The following is a 22,486-nucleotide window of genomic DNA, read 5'->3' as shown; positions in this document are numbered from 1 at the left end:
GGTGAGAGCTAGATGTGACTGTACCTATCAGCATCCTGAAGGGGCAGAGTTGAAAACCTTGGAGTGGTAGCTAAAGAAAGCTTAATGAAGTGACTATTTACAGAGGTGTGGTGGAGTGGTGGAGACCAACAAGGGGAAGTGAGACACTCAGGAAAGGTTCTCACCTCCAGGCTTGAGGAAAAGGGGAGGGAATGGCATGGCATGAACCTAGTGTGGCTGTGGCAAAAAGAGTTTTCCCCAGTAGCCAGGGCCGAACTTCGAGAGTCTCCTGACAGACTTCATCCAGGTCATGAGGGGATGGAGAGTAGGGGTGGAAGGAGCAAACTCAACTCTCTCTCCTCATGCCCCCAGACCTCCTGTTCAGCCCTATATTGGCAAGGGACCCAGTGTGGTACAGTCTATAGAGGTCAACCTCAGGGCACGCACAGAGCAGGGAGAGAAGAATGGAGAATTGATCTGGGAACAAGCAGAGATGGCCTGCCCACGTTATTGTGGGGAGAGTCCACGGCATGTGCACAGCCGTGGGCTGAGGAGCTCGGTGAGGCCTCTGCTGGGACCTGTGCAGATCAGCCTCCCGGAAGTGCTGAGAGATGAAGGCCAAGGAGCAGGTTGGAACCCCAAAATGTCAAGTAAAGGCGCCTGATCTTAACTCAGTGCTCGGTACTTAGGCAGTTTTATTTCACATGTCAATGTTTCTTTGTTTTCTAAACCAGAGAACTAGGGAGTACGCAGGAATGGCAAAGGGAAGAACACGAGGGTGTGTGCTATCCACCGGGAATGTGGGAGTGAGGGCAGGTGCCCTCAGGGGCTCATCTGGCTCTCTCTGTGTTCCAGTGACCTATGGGATGATGAGCTCCAGTGTGTACTACTACACTCGTGTAATGTCACAGCTCTTCCTTGACACCCCCGTGTCCAAAACGGAGAAAACTAACTTTAAAACGCTTTCTTCGATGGAAGACTTCTGGAAGGTATTTACCAATGACTTTGAAAGTACCTCTTGGTCACTGAAAATTGTTCATTTAGTTCATAAGTTAAATTTAGCAGCCTTTGCAGGGCCTGCCATGTGGGTTGCTGGAAGTATGTAGCCTCGCACCATGCTGAGGGTTTCATGTCTTAACATATTTAATCGCCATAGTAACCATACAAGGTAAGTACTAACGTTCCCCGGGTTGTAAATGAATCTCAGTTTGGTTCAAAGGAATTCCCCATAGCCAGGGAGTAAGAAAAGTGGGCTTTATTCTAGCCTGAAGGACACTGCTTCACCAGGTTTATAATTCATGCAGTCATTCATGATTCAATAACTATCTGTTGAGTATCTCTTAGTATGTAAGGCCCATGGTGTAAAACTTAGTTGTTGTTTTTTGCTTTGTTTCATTTTTTGTGTCTTTGTTGATGATGGCAGGTACACTAGATCAGTGCCTGCAGGCACATTCTTTCAAAGATCTCTAATGTAAAATTAAACCCAGCCCTTCCCAAATTGTCACAGATTCCAGCATGGTGGAAAAGATAAGCAAGGAATGATACCATAGGAGAAACATCCAAGTAATCAGGAAGATATGGGGCTCAGAATCTACAAAAATTGTGTGTGAGGGGGCAGAAAGGGATTGGAAAGGAAATGATTATTTCTTCCTAAGGGATACTTTCTAAAATTCTTATAAAACCCGGGGATCAGAGCTGCTTATTTTAGAGGTAGAGAAAACTGGATCACAGGAACCTGTTCATTCTAAAGCATGAAAATACTTGGCATCCAAAACCACACTAGCATAATATGGATATTTTCCTAGGCAAATCAGTTTATCTCTATTGATCTTCTGATAAGACACTGAGAATGGCTAGATGTCTTTCCCACAGGCAAACAAGAAGCTTCTCACAGATACACAGAATTCAGTGATAATAAATGCCAAGCTCTAGTAGGGGTGGGCAAGGTTGAAGAGTTCACCACATAGAAAATAACCCAAACAATTAAAAGATCCACCAGATGGCAGACTGGTAATCAAAACGATAGTCTTTTCCTTTCCAAACAAGTTTTGAAGCATGATGATTAATTATTAACTTTTAATCAGGGAAAGTGAAATTGATCATGACTGTGTGTTTATGTAAACAGCTCCCTCCACGCCCCCTACCTTCAGTCCCAAAGCAAAAATCAGAGTTTTCATTTAGTAAGTGCCCACTGTGTTCCTATTGTTCTGTGGAATGCTACAGAGAAAATTAGCATGGCCCTACACAAGGAATTTGTGAAGTGTTCTGTGGGGTTTTTTAAAAATATTTTTATTGATTTCAGAGAGGAAGGGAAGAGATAGAAGAGATAGAAACATCAGTGATGAGAGAGAATCATTAATTGGCTGCCTCCTGCACAGGCCCAACTGGGGATCGAGCCTGCAACCCGGCATGTGCCCTTGATTGGAATCGAACCTGAGACCCTTCAGTCTGCAGTCCAATGCTCTATTCAATAAGACAAACCAGCTAGCGCTGTTCTTTGTTTTTTAAAAAGAAATGTACTGTTTTATAATAGATTTGAAATATCACATGCAATTTTAAAAATTAAAACTTTCATCAATAGCACCGTAGCAATTAGGTAGCAGCAAACAAAACACTGCCAGACGAATATGTTGAAAAGCATTCACAGAAATACATTGCACAAAGTTCATCTTGGATCTTTAAAAATAAAATAATATCCAAAATATTACTACCCCAACTCTCAGATTTAGTTGTATGTAGAAAAATTTAATTTATATATTTATTCTATAATATATAAAACATCTGTATACACTTTATCCATTTTAACTGCATAGGCATTAGTTCCAATTCTAAAAAGACTGAAAAATCTGCTACTTAATGTAGCTTTTGTACATTTGAAGACTGTTGTTTAATATGCATAAAACGTCAGAAAACCAGTCAACCAGTGTTTTATCTTTTTCTGAAAATGCATTTATGGTACACAAAAAAAGATCTTTACCCAATAAAATTTAAAATTTTAAAACTTAAATTTTTTTTTAAAGTTAAAACATCTGTAACATTGTAAGTGCCTTGCAGATATCTCATTTATAGAGTCTGCTAAATAAAATAGTCTAAATATGAAATATTAATGATAACCAAAGTGAGTCTCACAGGAATCTAGTGAGAATGGCCAATAGTCATAATAAAAGGCAAATCTCAACTAAAGCCAGTAAAAAGTTTTGCTGTAAGAAAAATTATAATCATAAAATGTAATGGTTTCATGGATTTGCCTCACTGGACACTTCCATTTGATAACCATTTGTGGAATAAAAACATAAGCCTTCAAAACCTAAAACAAAACCTAAAAATATCAAAAGATTGGATTTATTGGTTTCTGTTTATACTGTGAAGTGAAAACTGCAGGGTAGTCCCAATGGGTTGAGCCTCTTTGAGATGAGAGCATTCTGTCTGTATGTTTGTTGAGATCCAGACCATCCCCTTTCAAATCACTGTAGTAACTATGCGAAAGATGGACATTGACCTAGACGGTTTGGCTGAATGGATAGAGCATCGGCCTGCAGAGCAAAGCGTCCTGGGCTTGATTCTGGTCAATGGCACATACCTTGGTTGCAGGCTCCTCCCCAGCCCAGGCCTTGGTTGGGGCGGATGCAGGAGGCAACCAATTGATATGTTTCTCTCTGTCTTTCTCTCTCTTTTCCACTTTCCCTAAAAATCAGTAGAAAAATATCATTGGGTGAGGATTAACAAAAAGAAGATTATAATAACTTTTAAAGAAAATTTAAAAAAATGTACATTACCAGTGCAGGAGTCCAGGAACCCAGGCCTCACAACTAGCAAATGATGGAGTAAGACCCAACTTAAATCCCACTGACAGCAAAACCTACCCTTGTCACTCTGCTGTGTTCACAGAGTACTACACTGTTGGTCATGCACACATTCCGGGAAGGAGCAAGGCAGCCACGGAGCTTGGAGCTTTTCAAAAATGTTCCCTGTGCTTTCAGTTCACAGAAGGTGCCTTATTGGATGGGCTGTACTGGAAGACACAGCCCGGCAACAGAACTGAAGCTGACAACCGAAGCTTCATCTACTATGAGAACCTCCTATTAGGGGTACCACGGTTACGGCAACTCAAAGTCAGGAATGGATCCTGTTCTATCCCCCAGGACTTGAGAGATGAGATTAAAGAGTGCTATGATGTCTACTCTGTCAGCAGTGAAGACAGGGCTCCATTTGGTCCAAGGAATGGAACCGCGTAAGTGTCTGGCTCATGGCCCTGTGCCCTGGCCTCTCACCGACATTCATTCATTCATTCGTTTGTTCATTCATTCATTCTCTGACTTCTTCACCTGTGAAGATGCCCTAACTGACTCTTCAATGCGTATATTTAAGGTTGTGGCCAAACTAACCTTTGATTTCTCAAGTTTTCTTTACTTTTTACTCCCTTTCAGCTTCTAAATACATATTTTTCTAGAGGCTAAATCCCTGGCCGTATGGTCTATGAGAAAGAAGCAACTGGGCCTTTGGAGGTTTCTGATGTGATGCCTGGATCTTAATTTTATAGAGTCAGTAGTATCATCCACTGGGTAATTTCTAGGAAAATTTCTGGTACAAAAGTTTTTTTTATGAGTGCTTACAAATAAATTTTTGTTCAGAATGCAATTATTTAAAATGGATAATAAGCCTGTGGGGCAGTTTTTCTGTCTTCTCAAATGTGTTTATGATTTTGAGTGTGTATTTGTAATGTGCATATTTATAGTGAATTTATTTGGTGTGCTCTTTGGCAAGCATACCTAAAACATCTTGTGTATTAAGGGAGGACAGTCTTTCTTTTTAGAATTACTGTAGTTATCATAAAGAAATGAGGCACAGCCAGTGTGGCTTGGTGGTTGGGTGTCAACCCATGAACCAGGAGGCTGCTGGTTCGATTCCGGTCAGGGCACATGCCCAGGTTGCAGGCTCAATCCCTAGTGGGGGACGTACGGGAGGCAGCCAGTCGATGATGTTTCTCTCTCTTAGGTGTTTCTGTTTCTGTTTCTCTCTCTCTAAAAGTCAATAAAAGTGATACATATTTAAACCTTAAAGAAAAGAAATGAGAACTGTCAGGGTTTCCCGTGGTGGGTACTGTCCTGGGTGAATTACTATGGTAAGAATTGCCATCGAAGCTTTTCTAAGCTAATTCTGACCGTTCATCTGGATCCCTTTTCTGGGAACTGAGGCTCCCAGAATCCAGATTTGTTCATAACACAGTGGGGGGAAAACACCTTTTCTGTATTCATATTCTTTGTCATCGAATGCACACCCTATTTAATACCAGGGTCCACAAGAAATTAGTAAAAATCAGAGATTTAGAGTAAAGGGTCTAAATACCAAAGACTTTTTTATGATAGTGATTTTCCTTTCCAATGCTCCTTTTTCTAGTTCCTGCAAAGCATATCTGTGCCCTTAAACTATGGTACCTTATCCATTATTTAACTTTATCTCACGTCGTAAATAAGAGAAATGTGTGCAACCACGACTCCATGCCAGATGCCATTTAAGAAATGGTTTTATCCATCATCTCATCGACTCTTCACAAAGCAACTCTGAAATAGGTATCATCTCCATTTTATAGATGAAAAAACAGGCTCGCTTACCCACAGCTAGTACATGGAACCAAGCTGGGATTTAACCAGCCTGACCAAGGCCTGTGTTTTCTCCTTTCATGTGAGTTATGTTGTTAAGGTGACTTCTTGCCGCCTGCAGCTCCTCATCAGTCTTCAGCTTCTTGCAGCAAGGGCTCTATTTTGTTCACTGCTGTATTCTCAAACCCTGAATAGTGCCTGATCTGGAAAGATGCTCCGTAAGTGCCTACTGGGTGCATGGATGCATAAGTGATTTCCACTGAGTGTGGACTACTGAAGAGGATCTTTCTTGTGTGTACCTAAGCTGCCCCTTGATCCTGCCATATTCTCAGGTTACTCCCATTTCTCCTTCCCTTCAACTCTAGACTTCCTGAAAGAATAGCCTTCACTGCCACCTCCACTTCCTTATTATTGATTCACCCCTCAAAGCTCAAAACCTCTTTTTGAGATTTCTCTTAGAAGCCACCAGTGACCTCCAGTTAACAAATCCACTGAACGAGTTCTCAGTCTTCATCCTAGTCAACCTCTCTGCAGAGTGTGCCAGTGTTGATAGCTTGTTCTTTTGACTTCTGTGAGTGACACTGAACTTGGGTTCTCTTAATTCTGTAACCCCCTTCTTTACTCGCCTGTCCTGTCTTACTCCAGGGTTCTATATTCAGATCTGTTTTTCCTTTCTGTATACTCTTTCTTTATGCTCATCCCCTTGAAATTCAGATGGTTTGCACTCTCATCTCTATTTGATGATTCATCATCTCTTCAACAAATATGCTGTCACCATGTGTCTGGCATGTTCCAGGTGAGGTCTTCCTTTTCTAGCAATGCCTCAGAGTAGCAGCAGTAAACAAAACAGAATCAAATGCCCTGTCTTCACAGAGCTTACATTCTAGGGATAGTAGACAAATCTATATTCTTTTATATGTCCTACCAGCTGCTATAGTTCAATATAGACATTTTGAACTATATTGGTTCAAAAGAAATATATAAGAACTTTGGACATGGACACGTCATGACCTATGTACATGTGGTCACTCAATTGCTAGTTTCAATATGCTCCAAACTGAACTCATCACTTTCTTACTAGATGCTCTTCCTTCTGTTGCTGGGACTACCATCTTCACATTATCCCCAAAGAGAGTACAGAGTCATTTTTGAGATATCCCCTGTCCTTTGCCCCTGTTTGGCAGGTTCTGTTGACAGTCATTGCAGTGGAGACACTGTCCGTCTTTCCTTCTCCTTCCCACCGTCACTGCTCTGGTTCAGGCCTGATCACCTCTAGGTTACTGCAGGGACTGCTGACTGAGCTGGGCAGGGCTCCCAGGGCCACCCCCAGGTCCAGTGACTCGCTGGAAGGATTCACAGCACTCAGCACATACTCATGTGCATGGCTAAGGTTTATTACAGTGAAAGGATCATAAAGCGAAAACAGCAGAAGGTGCAGGCAGGCACATGGAACAAAGTTCAGACGAAACAAAGGGCAAGCTTCCAAAATCTCCTCCCAATAGCCTCACGTTAGATGGTTCTCATCCCTCCAGCAACCATGTGTAACAACACGTGTGAAATGGTCCTGCTCTTAGATATCCAAGGTGTTGACTGGGTGCTGGTCACATAGGCTCCCCCTGGCACATACCAAAACCCCAGACTCCCAGGAGGAAAGCCAGTGTTCAGCCTACGCCACCTTGTCTGTAGAGACAGCTCGGGCACCGTGAGCCACTCCTGCCAGTCAGGGAAAGTTTGTTATCAGTGTAGGGATCTATTTATCAGTCAAGTTCCAGATGCCAACCAAGTCCAACCCTGCAAGCTGGCCTTCCTAAGGAAAGGCCATCTTGGACCTGCTACATTAACTCTTTCCTGCACTTGAGCTCCCTGTTGCTCACCACGCCAGTCTTTCCTGCTGCCACCAGAGTAACTCTGTTCTGAGTCTCTTAGAAACCTTCTTTTCGCTGACTCCATGCTTGCCCTTCACAGTTTTGACTTCTGTGAGTGACGCTGAACTTAGGTTCTCATCGAACGGGGGCCACACTGAACTACTAGCTGAGTGCCTTGTACTTCCCTGGCCCTGCCTGGCTCCATCTTGAAGATGCCTTTCCCGCCCACCTGTGTCATCTAGTCCCAGAGTACAGGTACCCAGGGAAGGCAGCCATATGAGCTAAGGGCTAATAGCTCAGGGTCTGGAGACAGACAGTCACGATCTAGATTCCTGACTCTACCCTCAAAAGCTTTGAGACTTAAGTTGACCTCATTAAGCCACAGGGCCGTCATCTCTAAAATGGGAATAATAACTCTATGAGAATTAAATAAGAAAACACTTACGAAGCGCCATGTCAAGCGCCTTACCCAGCTCGGTAAGACATATATATTTTTTATTACATACTCTTTTTACCGGGAACCAGCCATCTTTGTAATTGCCACAAGTCTCCCACGGATTTTACCTGTCTGTTTTGTTTTCATTTTGTTTTTTAATTAGTTGGATCTACACAAGCGAAAAAGACTTGAATGGGAGTAGCCACTGGGGAATGATCGCAACTTACAGTGGAGCTGGCTATTACCTGGATTTGTCAAGAACAAGAGAGGAAACAGCCACTCAGATTGCTAGTCTCAAGAAAAATGTCTGGCTAGATCGAGGAACCAGGGCAACTTTTATTGACTTTTCAGTGTACAATGCCAACATTAATCTGTTCTGTGTGATCAGGTATGTACCAAGGCCACTCAGCCCTCCCATTTTCATGTATTTGTAGGTACATCCTAATCTAGAGATAGGCCAGAAAACTGTGGCTTGCAGTTGGCAAAATGATAGTGTTAAGTAGCTGAGCTGATAGGGAGGCAGGGGTGAAAACTGAAGGCTTATTGGAATAATGATATTGGAGGGAAAGGAGTTAGGATCCTGAACTATAACTGATTGGGGATAATCTTAAGTCTGCTCCAAATTCATCCCAACAGCATTGTTTTATTAACATATATTTTTACCCCTTGTGAGGCTGATTAAATGCCCTATGCTCCGTGACCAAGGTCCCCAGCCATCAAATCTTGACTCATTTCCCTGAGTCTCCCATTCTCAGATGATGCCCCTGCTATTAGAACATGAGCACATTGGTAGGAGCTATTTCTGGGTGCAGTAGGGTACCCAGGTACCTACTTCTGCTCGAGATTCACCAAAGGCACATAAAGTTCCTTCTACAGATCCTGCGACATTGCATCATAACCACTTAGGTGACAGTGAGGAGACTGACAAAGATCCCACTGTCTTGTTTGAGCATCTTGTTCATTCATTCATTCATTCATTCAGCAAACATGTATTTAGCATTTAATATGGTGCCAGGCACTGTTCTAGGCTTTTGGTACACTCAGTGAAGACAATAAAGATACCTTGCAGAGCTTGCATTCAACCTGAAGATAGATAATAGACAATTAACAATAAACAAAAGAAACAAATTAGTTAAAGCATATATTAGAAGGTAATATGTACGATAAAAAAGAAAAGTAGAATAGGCAAGGGGATTTGGAGTTCGCCCACTTTAATCATCCTGGTGAACACCACGTTGCCAGCACTCAAACACTGCCAACATAAATTACTTGCGCGTATTTTACTCACCAAATAAGAAGGATAAATTCTCATAATAGCCTTATTTTGTTATCATTTTTTTAGGCTAAACTCAACTTGGCTTTACATGGCCAGTTGCATTTTCCCATTCCTTGTATTTAACAACTTTTGTAGAATGTAATATCACAGAAATGAATGAAAATCGCAATTTTTATTGAATGTTTTAACGATTCCAGCAAGGATGGGAAGAGGATAGAAATAAGCATACAGTTCTGATTGACTTTTAAGGAATTATCTATTTATAGAAAGTCTTACGTATGTCTTTCACTTCCTCCCCGTATTTTAGGAGTGAATACTGTCAAGGCACTTACTTCATTTCTGTACAATGTTGTCTACATTTCGGGAAGGGGTGACAGATGTGGGGAGAGACTTGGCACAGAGGCTACTTCCTGTCCTTGTGAGTTTGCACTGAGGCGGTCACGAGGCTCTTCGTTTCACTATTGCTCTCTTGAGTTTCAAATAGTCAAGAAAAAAGCAGGAGAGTATGATCAATTCTAATTTGCTGTGGCCCCTGCCTGTGCTTGAGTATTGCTCCTGTGTGAGTCCTATATGCGCAGGCTCTCCCTGTGGTCACCCATCCTGTAATGGGAGAAATGGTTATGCCTGATGCTGACTAAAGGCCCTTTAGAATAGGAAAGGGGATTTGGAGTTCGCCCACAATCATCCTGGTGAACACCACGTTGCCAGCACTCAAACACTGCCAACATAAATTACTTGCGCGTATTTTACTCACCAAATAAGAAGGATAAATTCTCATAATAGCCTTATTTTGTTATCATTTTTTTAGGCTAAACTCAACTTGGCTTTACATGGCCAGTTGCATTTTCCCATTCCTTGTATTTAACAACTTTTGTAGAATGTAATATCACAGAAATGAATGAAAATCGCAATTTTTATTGAATGTTTTAACGATTCCAGCAAGGATGGGAAGAGGATAGAAATAAGCATACAGTTCTGATTGACTTTTAAGGAATGATCTATTTATAGAAAGTCTTACGTATGTCTTTCACTTCCTCCCCGTATTTTAGGAGTGAATACTGTCAAGGCACTTACTTCATTTCTGTACAATGTTGTCTACATTTCGGGAAGGGGTGACAGATGTGGGGAGAGACTTGGCACAGAGGCTACTTCCTGTCCTTGTGAGTTTGCACTGAGGCGGTCACGAGGCTCTTCGTTTCACTATTGCTCTCTTGAGTTTCAAATAGTCAAGAAAAAAGCAGGAGAGTATGATCAATTCTAATTTGCTGTGGCCCCTGCCTGTGCTTGAGTATTGCTCCTGTGTGAGTCCTATATGCGCAGGCTCTCCCTGTGGTCACCCATCCTGTAATGGGAGAAATGGTTATGCCTGATGCTGACTAAAGGCCCTTTAAAAGTCTTACAATGAAGGAGTTAGAGATTCTATTTCTAGTTTGATAGGGAGGCTATACCATTAAGGACGTCACTTAATTTGCTCAGAGTGACACCTACAAAATGGCAATTTGGCAAGCACCATCCTGTTTAATTATGTTACCACTAAAAATCAATGCCTTCAGTAGAAATGGGGGGGCGGAGGTCAGACATTTACATTTACTGAGACCTATTTACTGTAAGGCAAGCATGTCAGACTCGTGGCCCGCAGGCCGCATGCAGCCCACAACGAATCTTTTTGCAGCCCAGCCAATATAACGGTATGAGCCGTTACTTACAATTACTGGTATGAAAGGAAATAAGTCTCTTGTCAGGTCCAGAATTGCTGACATTCACCTTGGATCAGTTTTGAAAGTAATCACAGCGAACAAGGTTTCCCTGAAGTAGGAAAGATCATAGCAGAGAAGAGATGCCAAGTGTCAGGAAGAAAACATTAATTTTATCATTGCTCTTTTTTTTATACTATACTTTTCGAAATAAACCTACGTTTCTATGAAAATTGAAGCTTTTGTTTTTTTGCGGCCCACATAAACTTAAACCTTGTTTATTTAGCCCATGTTCGTCTTGTTGAGTTTGGCATGCTTGCTGTAAGGCTTTGGGAAGGGAAGCAAAGAGTACTTCCAGGGTAAGTTATTCAATGCTAGTTAGTGTTACCAAATGAATGAATGGGAAACTCCGTCCCTATTGTTGTATATGTACAAAACATACACTTCTCAACCAGATCGTACATATTTTGAGTGCATGACATATTTCCTCTGTTCTTCATTGTCTAGTAGAATGACTTGCATTTAATAAAAGGCCTAGAAAGGCTTGTTTGTTATTTAACTTGTACATCACAAAAAAAGTGTATACAGCATTTTCAAAGTATAAAAACCAGAGAGAGATAGAAGGGAGACTGAGGAGGAATAATATCTTTAGTCTGAGAGGCCTTGGGAAACCTTTACTTTTTGTTACATAAAATTCTATAAGTCTGGAGTCATTGGCTTTGATAAAAAAAACATGCTGCCTCTAGTTCTGGGTGACACGTGATTGCAATTTGATTACCTTCCAGTGCAGGGACAAAATAGATGGACGTCCTGTCCTGGATGTATTCGTATGTTGTTATCGCTACTGTCTTAATTGTTCTTATTACAATGCAGGTTATTGGTTGAATTCCCAGCAACAGGCGGTGTGATTCCATCTTGGCAATTTCAGCCCGTAAAGCTGATCCGATATGTCACGACTTTTGATTTCTTCCTGGCAGCCTGTGAGATTATCTTTTGTTTCTTTATCCTCTACTATGTGGTGGAAGAGATATTGGAGATTCGCATTCACAAGCTACACTATTTCAGGAGTTTCTGGAATTGTCTGGATGTGGTGATCATTGTGGTAGGTTCGAGAACAACACCAAATATCCACCTCCATTATAAAAGCACGTTAATGAGAGTCTGTCTCCTCAGCACTGTGCACCTTGATATTCCTGAAGGAGAATCTGAAACCTCCTCTGTTACATCAACTGTAGTGTTACTCATTATGTCCTCATTTTGCATGAGTAACCCCTTTGAATCAGGGAGTAATGAGGCATTTGCAATCATCTCTCAGCCACACTAATAACAAAAATAGGAATAATTCATATTTGCCTTTGCCATGCCATGAGATGTGGGGAAGGAAACAGTCTTTTGTGTTGTTGATTCTGTTTTTTGCTAATGATACTTTTCTTCAACTAGTAAAAATTAATACATACTTTTCTGCACATGTGCAAGAAGAAACAGCCTGAAATATTTTGGGTTGCAGAGAAAACCTCCCCACAGTTTACATTTTTCTGCAAGTAGCTTACAGAGTGCAAAATAAATGGCCAGCAAGGTTTTCTGTATGAGGTGTAAGAAATAAGAGTTATGACAGAGTCAAGACTATTGCCTGTCCCTGACTCTATTATAACTTCTTTTTTTAAATATACTTTTTATTTCAGAGGAAGGGAGAGAAAGAGAGAGAATTTTTAGGAGAATATCAGCAAATCAAGGACATTTTTCTCTCATTGCTATAGTCTTCAGGGAATTTCAAATAAATAAATGAACAGCTGTTCCCTTAGCACGAACACTGTTTCAAGGATCAGAGATTGTCCAGGGTCTTCCAGAGCAGATGATTCCCAAGAATGTTTGACATGAACCTGCGCTTTGCCCCAAATCAAGATTTCCTTTCTTTTCTCAGTGAACTCAGACAATTCCTTTTTTTCTAATGAAGGTGAGGTGCTATTATTTCCAGAACAATAATTCTTACATGAATATGTAAGAGAAAAGAGAATAAAGAAGGCAGAATGAGATGGGAAAAGAAAGGAGTGTAGAGATAGGAGAAAGGAAATAAAGCTGACATGGGATCAGATAATATAGCTAATCTCTTTAAGAGAAGGTCAATAGCTTTGATTAAAAAGGGATTTATTTTTTTTAAAATATATTTTATTGATTTTTTACAGAGAGGAAGTGAGAGATATAGAAAGTTAGAAACATGGATGAGAGAGAAACATCGATCAGCTGCCTCCTGCACATCTCCTAGTGGGGATGTGCCCGCAACCCACGTACATGCCCTTGACCGGAATCGAACCTGGGACCTTTCAGTCCGCAAGCCGACGCTCTATCCACTGAGCCAAACCAGTTTCGGCAAGGGATTTATTTTTTATATTTTTATTGATTTCTGAGAGGAAGGGAGAGGGAGAGCGAGATAGAAAAATCAATGATGAGAGAGAATCTGATCAGCTACCTCCTGCATGCGCCTACACAGGATTGAGCCTGCAACCCAGGCATGTACCCTGGCCGGGATTCGAACCGTGACCTACTGGTACATAGGTCAACGGTCAACCACTGGGAAACTCCAGCTGGGCTATTATAATTTCTAACACTTTGTCAAGATGGTTTCCCTTCAGCAGCATCTTAACCACTTCCTTCCAGAAGCATCAGAGTAGAAATGTATTTTTGCAAGTTTTTCTCTCTTCATCAGTAACAATCTATTGCTAAGCACTGTTACACAGTTAAGCATATAATGACATGCTTAACTGTCACATGCTTAAAAGTTGGTCAGCAGAGATGCCCTCTGAAATCTCAGTAAGTGATGCATCACCCTCTTAATCATTCTCTCTTCTAGTATTCTACTTTCTTATCAGTATTCTTCCCCTGGAATCAGAAATCAGTTTGGGAAGCCTTTGCATCAAGTCATTTATCGAATCATCAGTAGAATTAGTGGTAAAATATAGAAAATATGTTCTTGAATGTTATTAATATGTTAACCTATTATATTATTGAATGTAAAAATGATCTTCATGTGTGAATAAAAGAATACTTGAGACAAAAAGAACTATATAGACGTATTGCATGGCAATAACAATATTGATAGGAGCAATAGTAATAATTGCTAACACTTGAGAAGCTATCTGTGCTAAGCACAGTTCCAAGTGCTTCTCATATACAGAAGTTCATATAATTCTCACAATAACCATCTTCACTGCTCTGCCACTGCCTCGTAAGCCATGCACATGTATACTTCAGAAAGAGCTTTTGCTTAAAATGAAAATACAGAAGAACATGGAACTGACCCGACCCTGGTGCAGTTAGAAGTGCACCCCTCCTTTCACACAGTTCCTATAGGTAAACTCTTGATCCCCAAAGTCTCAACGGATTAATAATGAACACAGTTACAGAAAAATTGCAGTATTCAAGGAGGCTGGAAAGGTGATGATATTAGAAGTAATTTTTCAAAATAGTTCTGGACTGTGTGATGGCTGACTATAATCTATATACATTAAAAGTTATTCTAGGCCGACCTGCGTGGCTCAGCAGTTGAGTGTTGGCCTATGAACCAGGAGGTCACTGGTTCGATTCCTGGTCACACACCCAGGTTTCGGGCTTGATCCCCAGTAGGCGGCGTGCAGGAGGCAGCCGATCAATGATTCTCTCTCATCATTGATGTTTCTATCTCTCACTCTCTCTTCCCTTCCTCTCTGAAATCAATAAAAGTTATTCTAGAAAACAATGATTGGGACTATAAAAATGCAAAACATACTGATTTTGTTTTTATGAATATATTCATATTTATGTCATTGATGATAATGGTAAAAAGACACATGTAATTTTATCTAATTAATATCAATCTTCTTTTTCACTAAATTACTCCAATGTCAACAAAAGGGTAGTCACTGGCATTCAGTCTTTTGTGATTATGTTCATCTGTCACTGAACATTTTGATAGCATATCCTAATGTGTTGTAATTATCTATGAAATGTGTGTGTGTGTGTGTGTGTTGATATAAAGGGTACATTTGTAAAAAAAAGTACACAAAATATTAAATTTAAAGACTGGGATAAATAGAAATAGAATTCTAACAGTTTCTTGTCACCTATCTTGAAGTTTTAATATTTTCCTCCCAACTCCAGTGAATTGCCTCATCCCACTTTGGAGACCACTGGAAAATACAGCTGATGGTATCATGGAAATTAAGGATAGATTTTTGGCTCGGCAGCCACAACATTTTGCAAGTATTTCTTTGAAAACTTGCTTCACTGTGCTGCTGTTCTTATTTTTCTTAACTTTTAGTACTGCCAAGACCACACTTCAAACAGTGTGCTTTAAAAAAAAAAAGAAAAGGAAGAGGAAGGGCTAGTGGAATCTCACTTCTTCAAACCTTTCCTGACCCAGTGGAAATAAGGGCAGACTTTCTGCTCCTCTCCCCCCACACCCCACTTACACACACACACACACACACACACACACACAAACGCGCGCGCGCGCCCTGTGTTCCATTAGACCTTTAACCCTATGAAAGGAGCCAATGCTTTTTTGTTTGATCTGGCCCAAATTTGCTTGCCCACCTGACTTGAAAAAGTCCAACTGAAACTTGAAAAGATATGATACCCTAATAAAAATATAACATCTTAGAATTGTTTTGAAATTATCTCCTGTGTGTGTGTGTGTGTGTGTGTGTGTGTGTGTGTTTTCCTAATACTCTAAAGCAGTGATGACGAACCTATGACATGCGTGTCAGAGGTGACACGCGAACTCATTTTTTTGGTTGATTTTTCTTTGCTAAATGGCATTTAAATATATAAAATAAATATCAAAAATATAAGTCTTTGTTTTACTATGGTTGCAAATATCAAAAAGTTTCTATATGTGACACGGCACCGGAGTTAAGTTAGGGTTTTTCAAAATGCTGACACGCCGAGCTCAAAAAGTTTGCCATCACTGCTCTAAAGTCTACAGGCTTACTTCACCTACGTAATAGTCTTTCAAAACTAGCAGAATTACTAAAAATAAAAAAAGGAAGACTATTAAGAAGTCTAAATTCAAGTAATTTTGTTGAGTGGTAGGTCTCACATGGTGAAAATAATTTATTCACCAGATATTTTCTGAATGCCCACTATGTGCCTGGTACTGTTCTGGTGTTAGGGATATAGGGAATGAATTAAAAAAACCAGAACCCTTGCCCTTGTGAAACTTATATTATGGTAAAGAGAGATTGTTCTTTTGTAAACAAGGATGAGAATTCCAAAGAAAACTCAGGAAAGACATAACAACCCAAATGTTCACAAAATCTCTTTTCTTTCATTCCCTATTTTGAAGGAAAAGTCTCCGGGAAACTTAATGTGTTGATATGATATCGATATTATATAAATGACTACGTGTTCCACATTTGTCCTGTGCAGGGTGAAACACTGGATGGAGAACACACTGTTCTGAGTGTGTTGGGTAAAGGGGTGGTGTTGGTTTCAGTCAGTCAGCACTTCCCCCAACTTATTTTTCATCCCTTTCAGCTAAGTCCATGGAGAAAGACATCCTAAGTATATTCAGAGAGCTCAAAGAAAATATTCCTACAGTACAGAAGTACAAGGTTGGCTCTAGAATTCCTTCATAAAGAGGAAAAGGAAGGTGGTGAGGTTGGCTTTGCCAATGTTATTGGCAGCCAGGCAGATCTTTGATATGATAATCCCCTGGGGCCATGTTCTGGATGGTGTCTCAGGAAGGGCTAATGGCTCAGCCAGTGTTGCTCAGTGGTTGAGCATCAACCCATGAACTAGGAGGTCATAGTTCGATTCCTGGTCAGGGCACATGCCTGGGTCATGGGCTCGATCTCCATTGGGGAAGGGGAGGGGATGCAGAAGGCAAACAATCAATGATTCTCTCTCATCATTGATGTTTTTTATCCCTCTCGCCCTCTCCCTTCCTCTCAAATCAATAAAAACCTATTTTTTATAAAAAGAGAAGAAGGACTAATGAAGTGGTCAATGACCATCATCCATGAGAAGAAAGGGAGAATGGACAGCAAGGGTTACACCACCTGTCACAACCTACCTGCCCTGGACTCAGACTTCACATGAGGGCAAGGGGTCACGGTTACATACTAGCACTTCCCACAGATACATGCTACTCCAATGGTGATGGATGCAAGTAGAGGCCCCAATGTCCCCTCAGATATGGTTTTATAGCCCAGGGCCAAAGCATGTGTGACAAGTTGTTGGTCATGTGTTAAGAGACAGAAACAAGCTAGAGGAAAGCCCTTGGCCCATGTATTCCCACTGCAAACTTTGATGAGCTCTCTGTCATCATTCCCTCCCTCTTAAAAGGCCAAGCTCATTCTTTCCTTAAGAGCATTCCTTTTAATATGTCTTTCACCCTTCACCTTATGTTGTGTGATGCCAATTCCTGAGTAGGTGTTTGTATTATTTATCATTGTATATTTATTTGGTCTTGAACTAGAGTGTGCATTCCTTGATGACAGAGTTTGTGCATTTAACTTCTGTTTGTTCATTGGATTTCCATTCCTAACTCGAAGCAATATACTGCTTTATTTGTTTTACGGCAGTGCCCAACACTTTCCAGTTATGTGAGTGACTTTTATGAATGCAATTGGGTGAGAAAAATGTTGATCCCTAGAATTAATACAATGGCAAAGCGAAATAAACTAGTCATTTTAGGGTGAGTTATCTATTTCTAAAACACTGTAATAATAGGGAATCTTTTGTTTTGCAGCTATCAGTGATGGCTATAGGAATTAACATATACAGAACATCAAACGTGGAGGTGCTGCTACAGTTCCTGGAAGATCAAAATGCTTTCCCCAACTTCGAACATCTGGCATACTGGCAAATACAGTTCAACAATATAGCTGCGGTCATAGTATTTTTTGTCTGGATTAAGGTAATGTATAAATTTCATTCTGGATTTTTAATAATATTTTCCCTTCTTTTTATTAACATGAATCACACAAAATGTTGGAGAAATTTGCTTTTGTCCAAATTCAAATAGCCAGCCAAAGCTGCTCCATATTTTAAAGTAAGCTAGTGGGACTCATTTGATCATTCCTCTTGCTGTGAATGATGCTCTCTTCTACCTGAACTCTTGCAAGACCTGTCCCTGTAAGTTTTGTTTAACAGAAGCAATAGGGGCCTTTTCAGTATGGCAGCTGGGCTCGGAGCCCCAAGCTACTTTAGCAGGGACAGGTCACCCGGATATGGATGTGACCAGTTGAAGGAAAAGGAACTAGAGGAATGGAGACAGGGGCAGGCAGGCAAACTGATTGGAAATGCTCTCTAGAAAGATTGCTTCTTTTCCAGGTAGAGGCCATAGAGAAGGTTTACCTAGAATTGAGGTTGGAACAAGCACCTCTTCTGAGCAGTTCCTTAATCACTCATTTCCTTCTTTTCCCAAGACATAATGTACATTTCCATGTATGTGAAAGGTTGGGGCATTTCATCATATACAGCCAGCCTTAGTTCTGGAGATGCAGGAAATTTCCATCATTTCAGGGCAGCTGCCAGCCTGTCAACAGTGTCAATTTAAATTTAATTTAATTTAATTTAAATCATATACAGGTAAGCATTCAGTTCCTCGGTCACTCTAACCACATTTTTTAAAATATATTTTTATTGATTTCAGAGAGGAAGGGAGAGGGAGAGGGAGACAGAAACATGAAGGATGAGAGAGAATCACCGATAGGCCACCTCCTGCACCCCCCCACCCCCACTGGGGATCTAGACCCCAACCCAAGCATGTGCCCTTGACCGTAATTGAACCCGGGACCCTTCAGTCCATAAGCCGACACTCTATCCACTGAGCCAAACCAGTCAGGGCATGCCACATTTTTAAGTGCATAAAGTCTATCTGTGGCTAGTAGCTACTGCATTGGACAGTGGAAATAGAGAATATTTTCATCATCACAGAAAGTGTTATTGAGCAGCACCATTTTACAATGCACTTACCAACAGTTATTTATTTTACAGAATTGGTATCCACACCTGGAATGCCTGAGCTTTATCAGAGCGCATAGACCTCATCCTATACCTCTCAGGTTCTTTATTCAGTCAGGAGAAGCTCTCCCCAACATACCAAACCTTTACCATTAACAAGTAATAATAACATCTCATAGAAATACTAATAGGGATTGTATTAAATAATGTGTTAACAACACCCTGGAAAACATTTTGATGTGGCTAGAAACAGTTTATAAGAGGTCTTTAAGTAAAATTCCGGGTGGCTTATTTTGTGCTTCAATTGTAAATATCTTGCCCCCAAAACTTTTTAAGAACCATTACATTCTTTCAGGCAGAGTCATGACTCAGCTTTTTTGTATCTCCCCAGTGTTCTTCCACCAAGGCTTCTAGCTAGAGCTGTGCAGGTGGCCATGCCCTCTGGGCCGTGAACGGCTCAACCCGGGCAGCCATCCTCACTGCCTTGTCTACAGAAATGCGTTGTATGGCTTTGCAGTCAGAAAGAGCTGGGTTCAAATCCAGGCTCCAAGCCCCAGCTGACTCCTGAGATAGAATACCAATGTTTTTGTCACTGTTAAGATTTGAGGCGGTCTACTTAAGCCGTCCCCCACAATGCCTGGTACATAGTCTGATGCACAATAAATGACAGTTAATAAGTGAAGTAATTCCTGGAGGTCTTGCTATCTTTCTCTCTTATTTTACCAGTTTTTATTTGTAGGAGGTTTTCTCTCTTTTATTTGAAACTTCCTTGAGACAAAATTATCGCTAGTCATTTTACTAGTAATTACAATTAAACCTGCATTTACTGTATTTTAACCACCAGGTAAGTGTAACTAAAATGAGGGCAGGAGCTTTGTTCTGTTCATTGCTGTATTCCCAGCTCCAAGAATAGTGACTGGTGCATGGTGGGCACACAAAATACTTTTTGAGTGAGAAAATAGAATTTGCTAGATTTGAAAAAAAGCACGTTATTTTGCTTTTACTTCGCATATATTTTCAGGGTTCATTCAAGTTACAACATGTATCAAAACTTCATTTGTGAGGCTGAACAATGTTCTGTTGGCTGTACATACCCATTCATCTGTTCATATCCTTCTGTCTTTTATAAGTACCGCGATTGCGTGACTGGAGCGATCCTTCTGTCTTTTACAGCTCTTCAAATTCATCAACTTCAACAGGACCATGAGTCAGCTCTCCACAACCATGTCTCGGTGTGCCAAAGACCTCTTTGGTTTCGCAATTATGTTCTTCATTATTTTCTTAGCCTATGCTCAGTTGGCCTACCTTGTCTTTGGCACTCAGGTTGATGACTTCAGTACTTTCCAAGAGTGTATGTAAGTATATATGAAATTAAGAAGAAAAGTTTAACCAGGGATGTCACTGCCTTCTCGGGGATAAAGGATAAATCTTCATGGTTGCTATTTAACCCAGAGTTTAAAAGTCATTGTTTAAAATTCGAATTAAATCTCTTTCCCAGAAGCATTGACCCGCCAATGCAAAGATGACCATATATTCTGAAATGCTGATGCTTGAGGTAACAGCCCATATATTAGTAAGACATTTTAGTAAGATCAGCTGTAGTAAATCAACACTGTTCCAAGATCAAGGTCTTCTTAGCACCACAACCAACATCTTTTAAGAGACCATTTGCCTATATTTTTATTCCTAGTCAATATTGTTGCCATATGTTTTAAACGTCAAGTTATTTTTTAAGGAAAAAAATAGTATTTCTAATATTCTAGGAGAAACTCAAGCCAGTACAGGAATTTTCTGTCTTTTTTCAAAGTTCTCAAATATGATATTAAAAACAAGAAAAGTAGCCAGTATCAGATTTCCATTCCATTTAGAAAGGAGTTAGGAAAAGAGATGATCATGATCATTAAAGGTAAAGGCTTTGCACACGGGGGTCCCTCATTAATGTTGCTGTTTGATAAAAGTCAGGAATGAGAATGATTTTACTAATTAACACCCAGCTTTGGTAACACACGGCCACTCTAGACCCCACTTTGAGTGTGTGTCAGAATGTTGGAGCTTTGAGATATACAATTTCGGCGCTCCTTCAAAAAAAATTTTTTTTAAGAGATTTTAAATTCAGACCCAGATGACCATTGTAAAGGTTTAGGGTTACCATGTTTTACCTAAATTATGTATTAAATTCATATAGCCCATTGTTTTATAAGTTACCCAATAACAATTATGATTATATTTTCTTATTAACCAAATTGAAATAATATTTAGTGTGAAAGAATTATTTTTATTCCAGAAGGCTTCAATTGCTCATATAAGTAGCAAGAATTTTCCAAAGGAATTGACAATTTTCTGTTATTTGACAATTATCTACACTGAAAAAAATGCCTAAAATCATCTTTTAAAAAATGTTGCCTCAATGCTGGACATTCTTTGTTTTTGTTTTGTGGTGTTTGTTTTGTTTTTATAGCTTCACTCAATTCCGTATCATTTTGGGTGATATCAACTTCGCAGAGATTGAGGAAGCTAATCGAGTTTTGGGACCACTTTATTTCACTACATTTGTGTTCTTTATGTTCTTCATTCTTTTGGTATGTATGCTTTTATTTAGAGTGAGGTGATTTAAATTTCACAAATCACCATCTTTTCTTTTCTCTACACTCTATTCCCTATCATTTTTTTTTTAACCCAAGAAGTAGAAAAATGTGGGTATTATAAATCATATTTTATTTTACTTGTCTTTGCTTTACAGTTTTAAGTCTTCACCAAATATCTTTTCCATGGACTTTCATTTACCTAACTATAGATAGATAATAATGTCTATTCAAGGAAAAAAATAGATCAAGTGCAAATTTATAAAGTTACTTGAAATAGTGTTTTGCCTAAAAAGTTAACTATGCTTACTCACATGTTTTGTTAACACAAACATCAGCTTTTCATGGTCATTTGCTAACATGACTTTGCATTTCTCTCTTCTCTTCTGTTCAAAAAAGAGGAACTGACTAAGCAAGTTAGATCCAGTATGTCAAGAGTAATATTTGAGTGAATTATTGCTCATCAAGATAAGATATCTTACTTTCACTTAGTTATATTTAGCATAGCTAGAGACTAAATCTAACAGTGTATGGAAATTGCTTGAAAAATTATATTAAAAAATGTTTGTTTATTCTCTTGATTTGGTACAAATTAACATTCTTACCATTGGGTCTTAATTAGGATTTTTTTAAAGGTGTTTTGTTCTTCACCTTAACATTTATACATTTATTTGTCTATTCTACTAAGAAAATATTAAGTTAGTTTAACTTAGACAGTGGGTATTTTTTTATTTAAACACTAACATTTAAGGATTCCTTACATCAACCAACATCTTAAGAAAATGAAACCGTTTCTGTTTTCAGTAGATTTTATAAAGATTCTTTGCATAAGTTTCAGTGATTTAGTGTAATATCTCCAGAGCTGACTCAGGTCCTTAGTGGTTAAGTGTATAGTATTTACTGAGTGAGAATTAGATGTATTTTAATAAAACTGAGGAGTCAGGACTATCATGCAAGTTCATTTGTATCTTGCTCTATGCATGCCTCACAATTACTTTTAAACTGAGCCTCCTAAGTTTCTCCTTCTTATTATATACTAGAGGCCTGGTGCATGGGATTTGTGCACTGGTGGGGGCATGGCATGTGGGGATCAGCCTGCTGTGGGAGCGC

The 22,486-nt window shown here is 39.8% G+C and overlaps 1 protein-coding gene across 1 annotated transcript in view; it reads left to right on the top strand.

Annotated features, from left to right (window-relative positions):
• PKD2 (polycystin 2, transient receptor potential cation channel) overlaps positions 1–22,486 on the top strand; it is a 48,887-nt gene that overhangs the window by 7,808 nt on the left and 18,593 nt on the right. The window contains exons 2-8 of the mRNA XM_006760043.2: positions 835–968; positions 3,960–4,210; positions 8,044–8,268; positions 11,724–11,952; positions 17,578–17,745; positions 19,968–20,149; positions 21,253–21,373. Of these exons, the coding sequence (XP_006760106.1) occupies positions 835–968; positions 3,960–4,210; positions 8,044–8,268; positions 11,724–11,952; positions 17,578–17,745; positions 19,968–20,149; positions 21,253–21,373 (1,310 nt within the window). The remainder of the gene's footprint in view (positions 1–834; positions 969–3,959; positions 4,211–8,043; positions 8,269–11,723; positions 11,953–17,577; positions 17,746–19,967; positions 20,150–21,252; positions 21,374–22,486) is intronic.

This window comes from Myotis davidii, unplaced genomic scaffold (assembly GCF_000327345.1).
Source record: "Myotis davidii unplaced genomic scaffold, ASM32734v1 scaffold356, whole genome shotgun sequence".
Lineage (NCBI taxonomy): Eukaryota > Metazoa > Chordata > Mammalia > Chiroptera > Vespertilionidae > Myotis > Myotis davidii.
The sequence above is the reverse complement of the archived record's forward strand: the minus strand, read 5'-3'. Positions and strand labels throughout refer to the sequence as shown.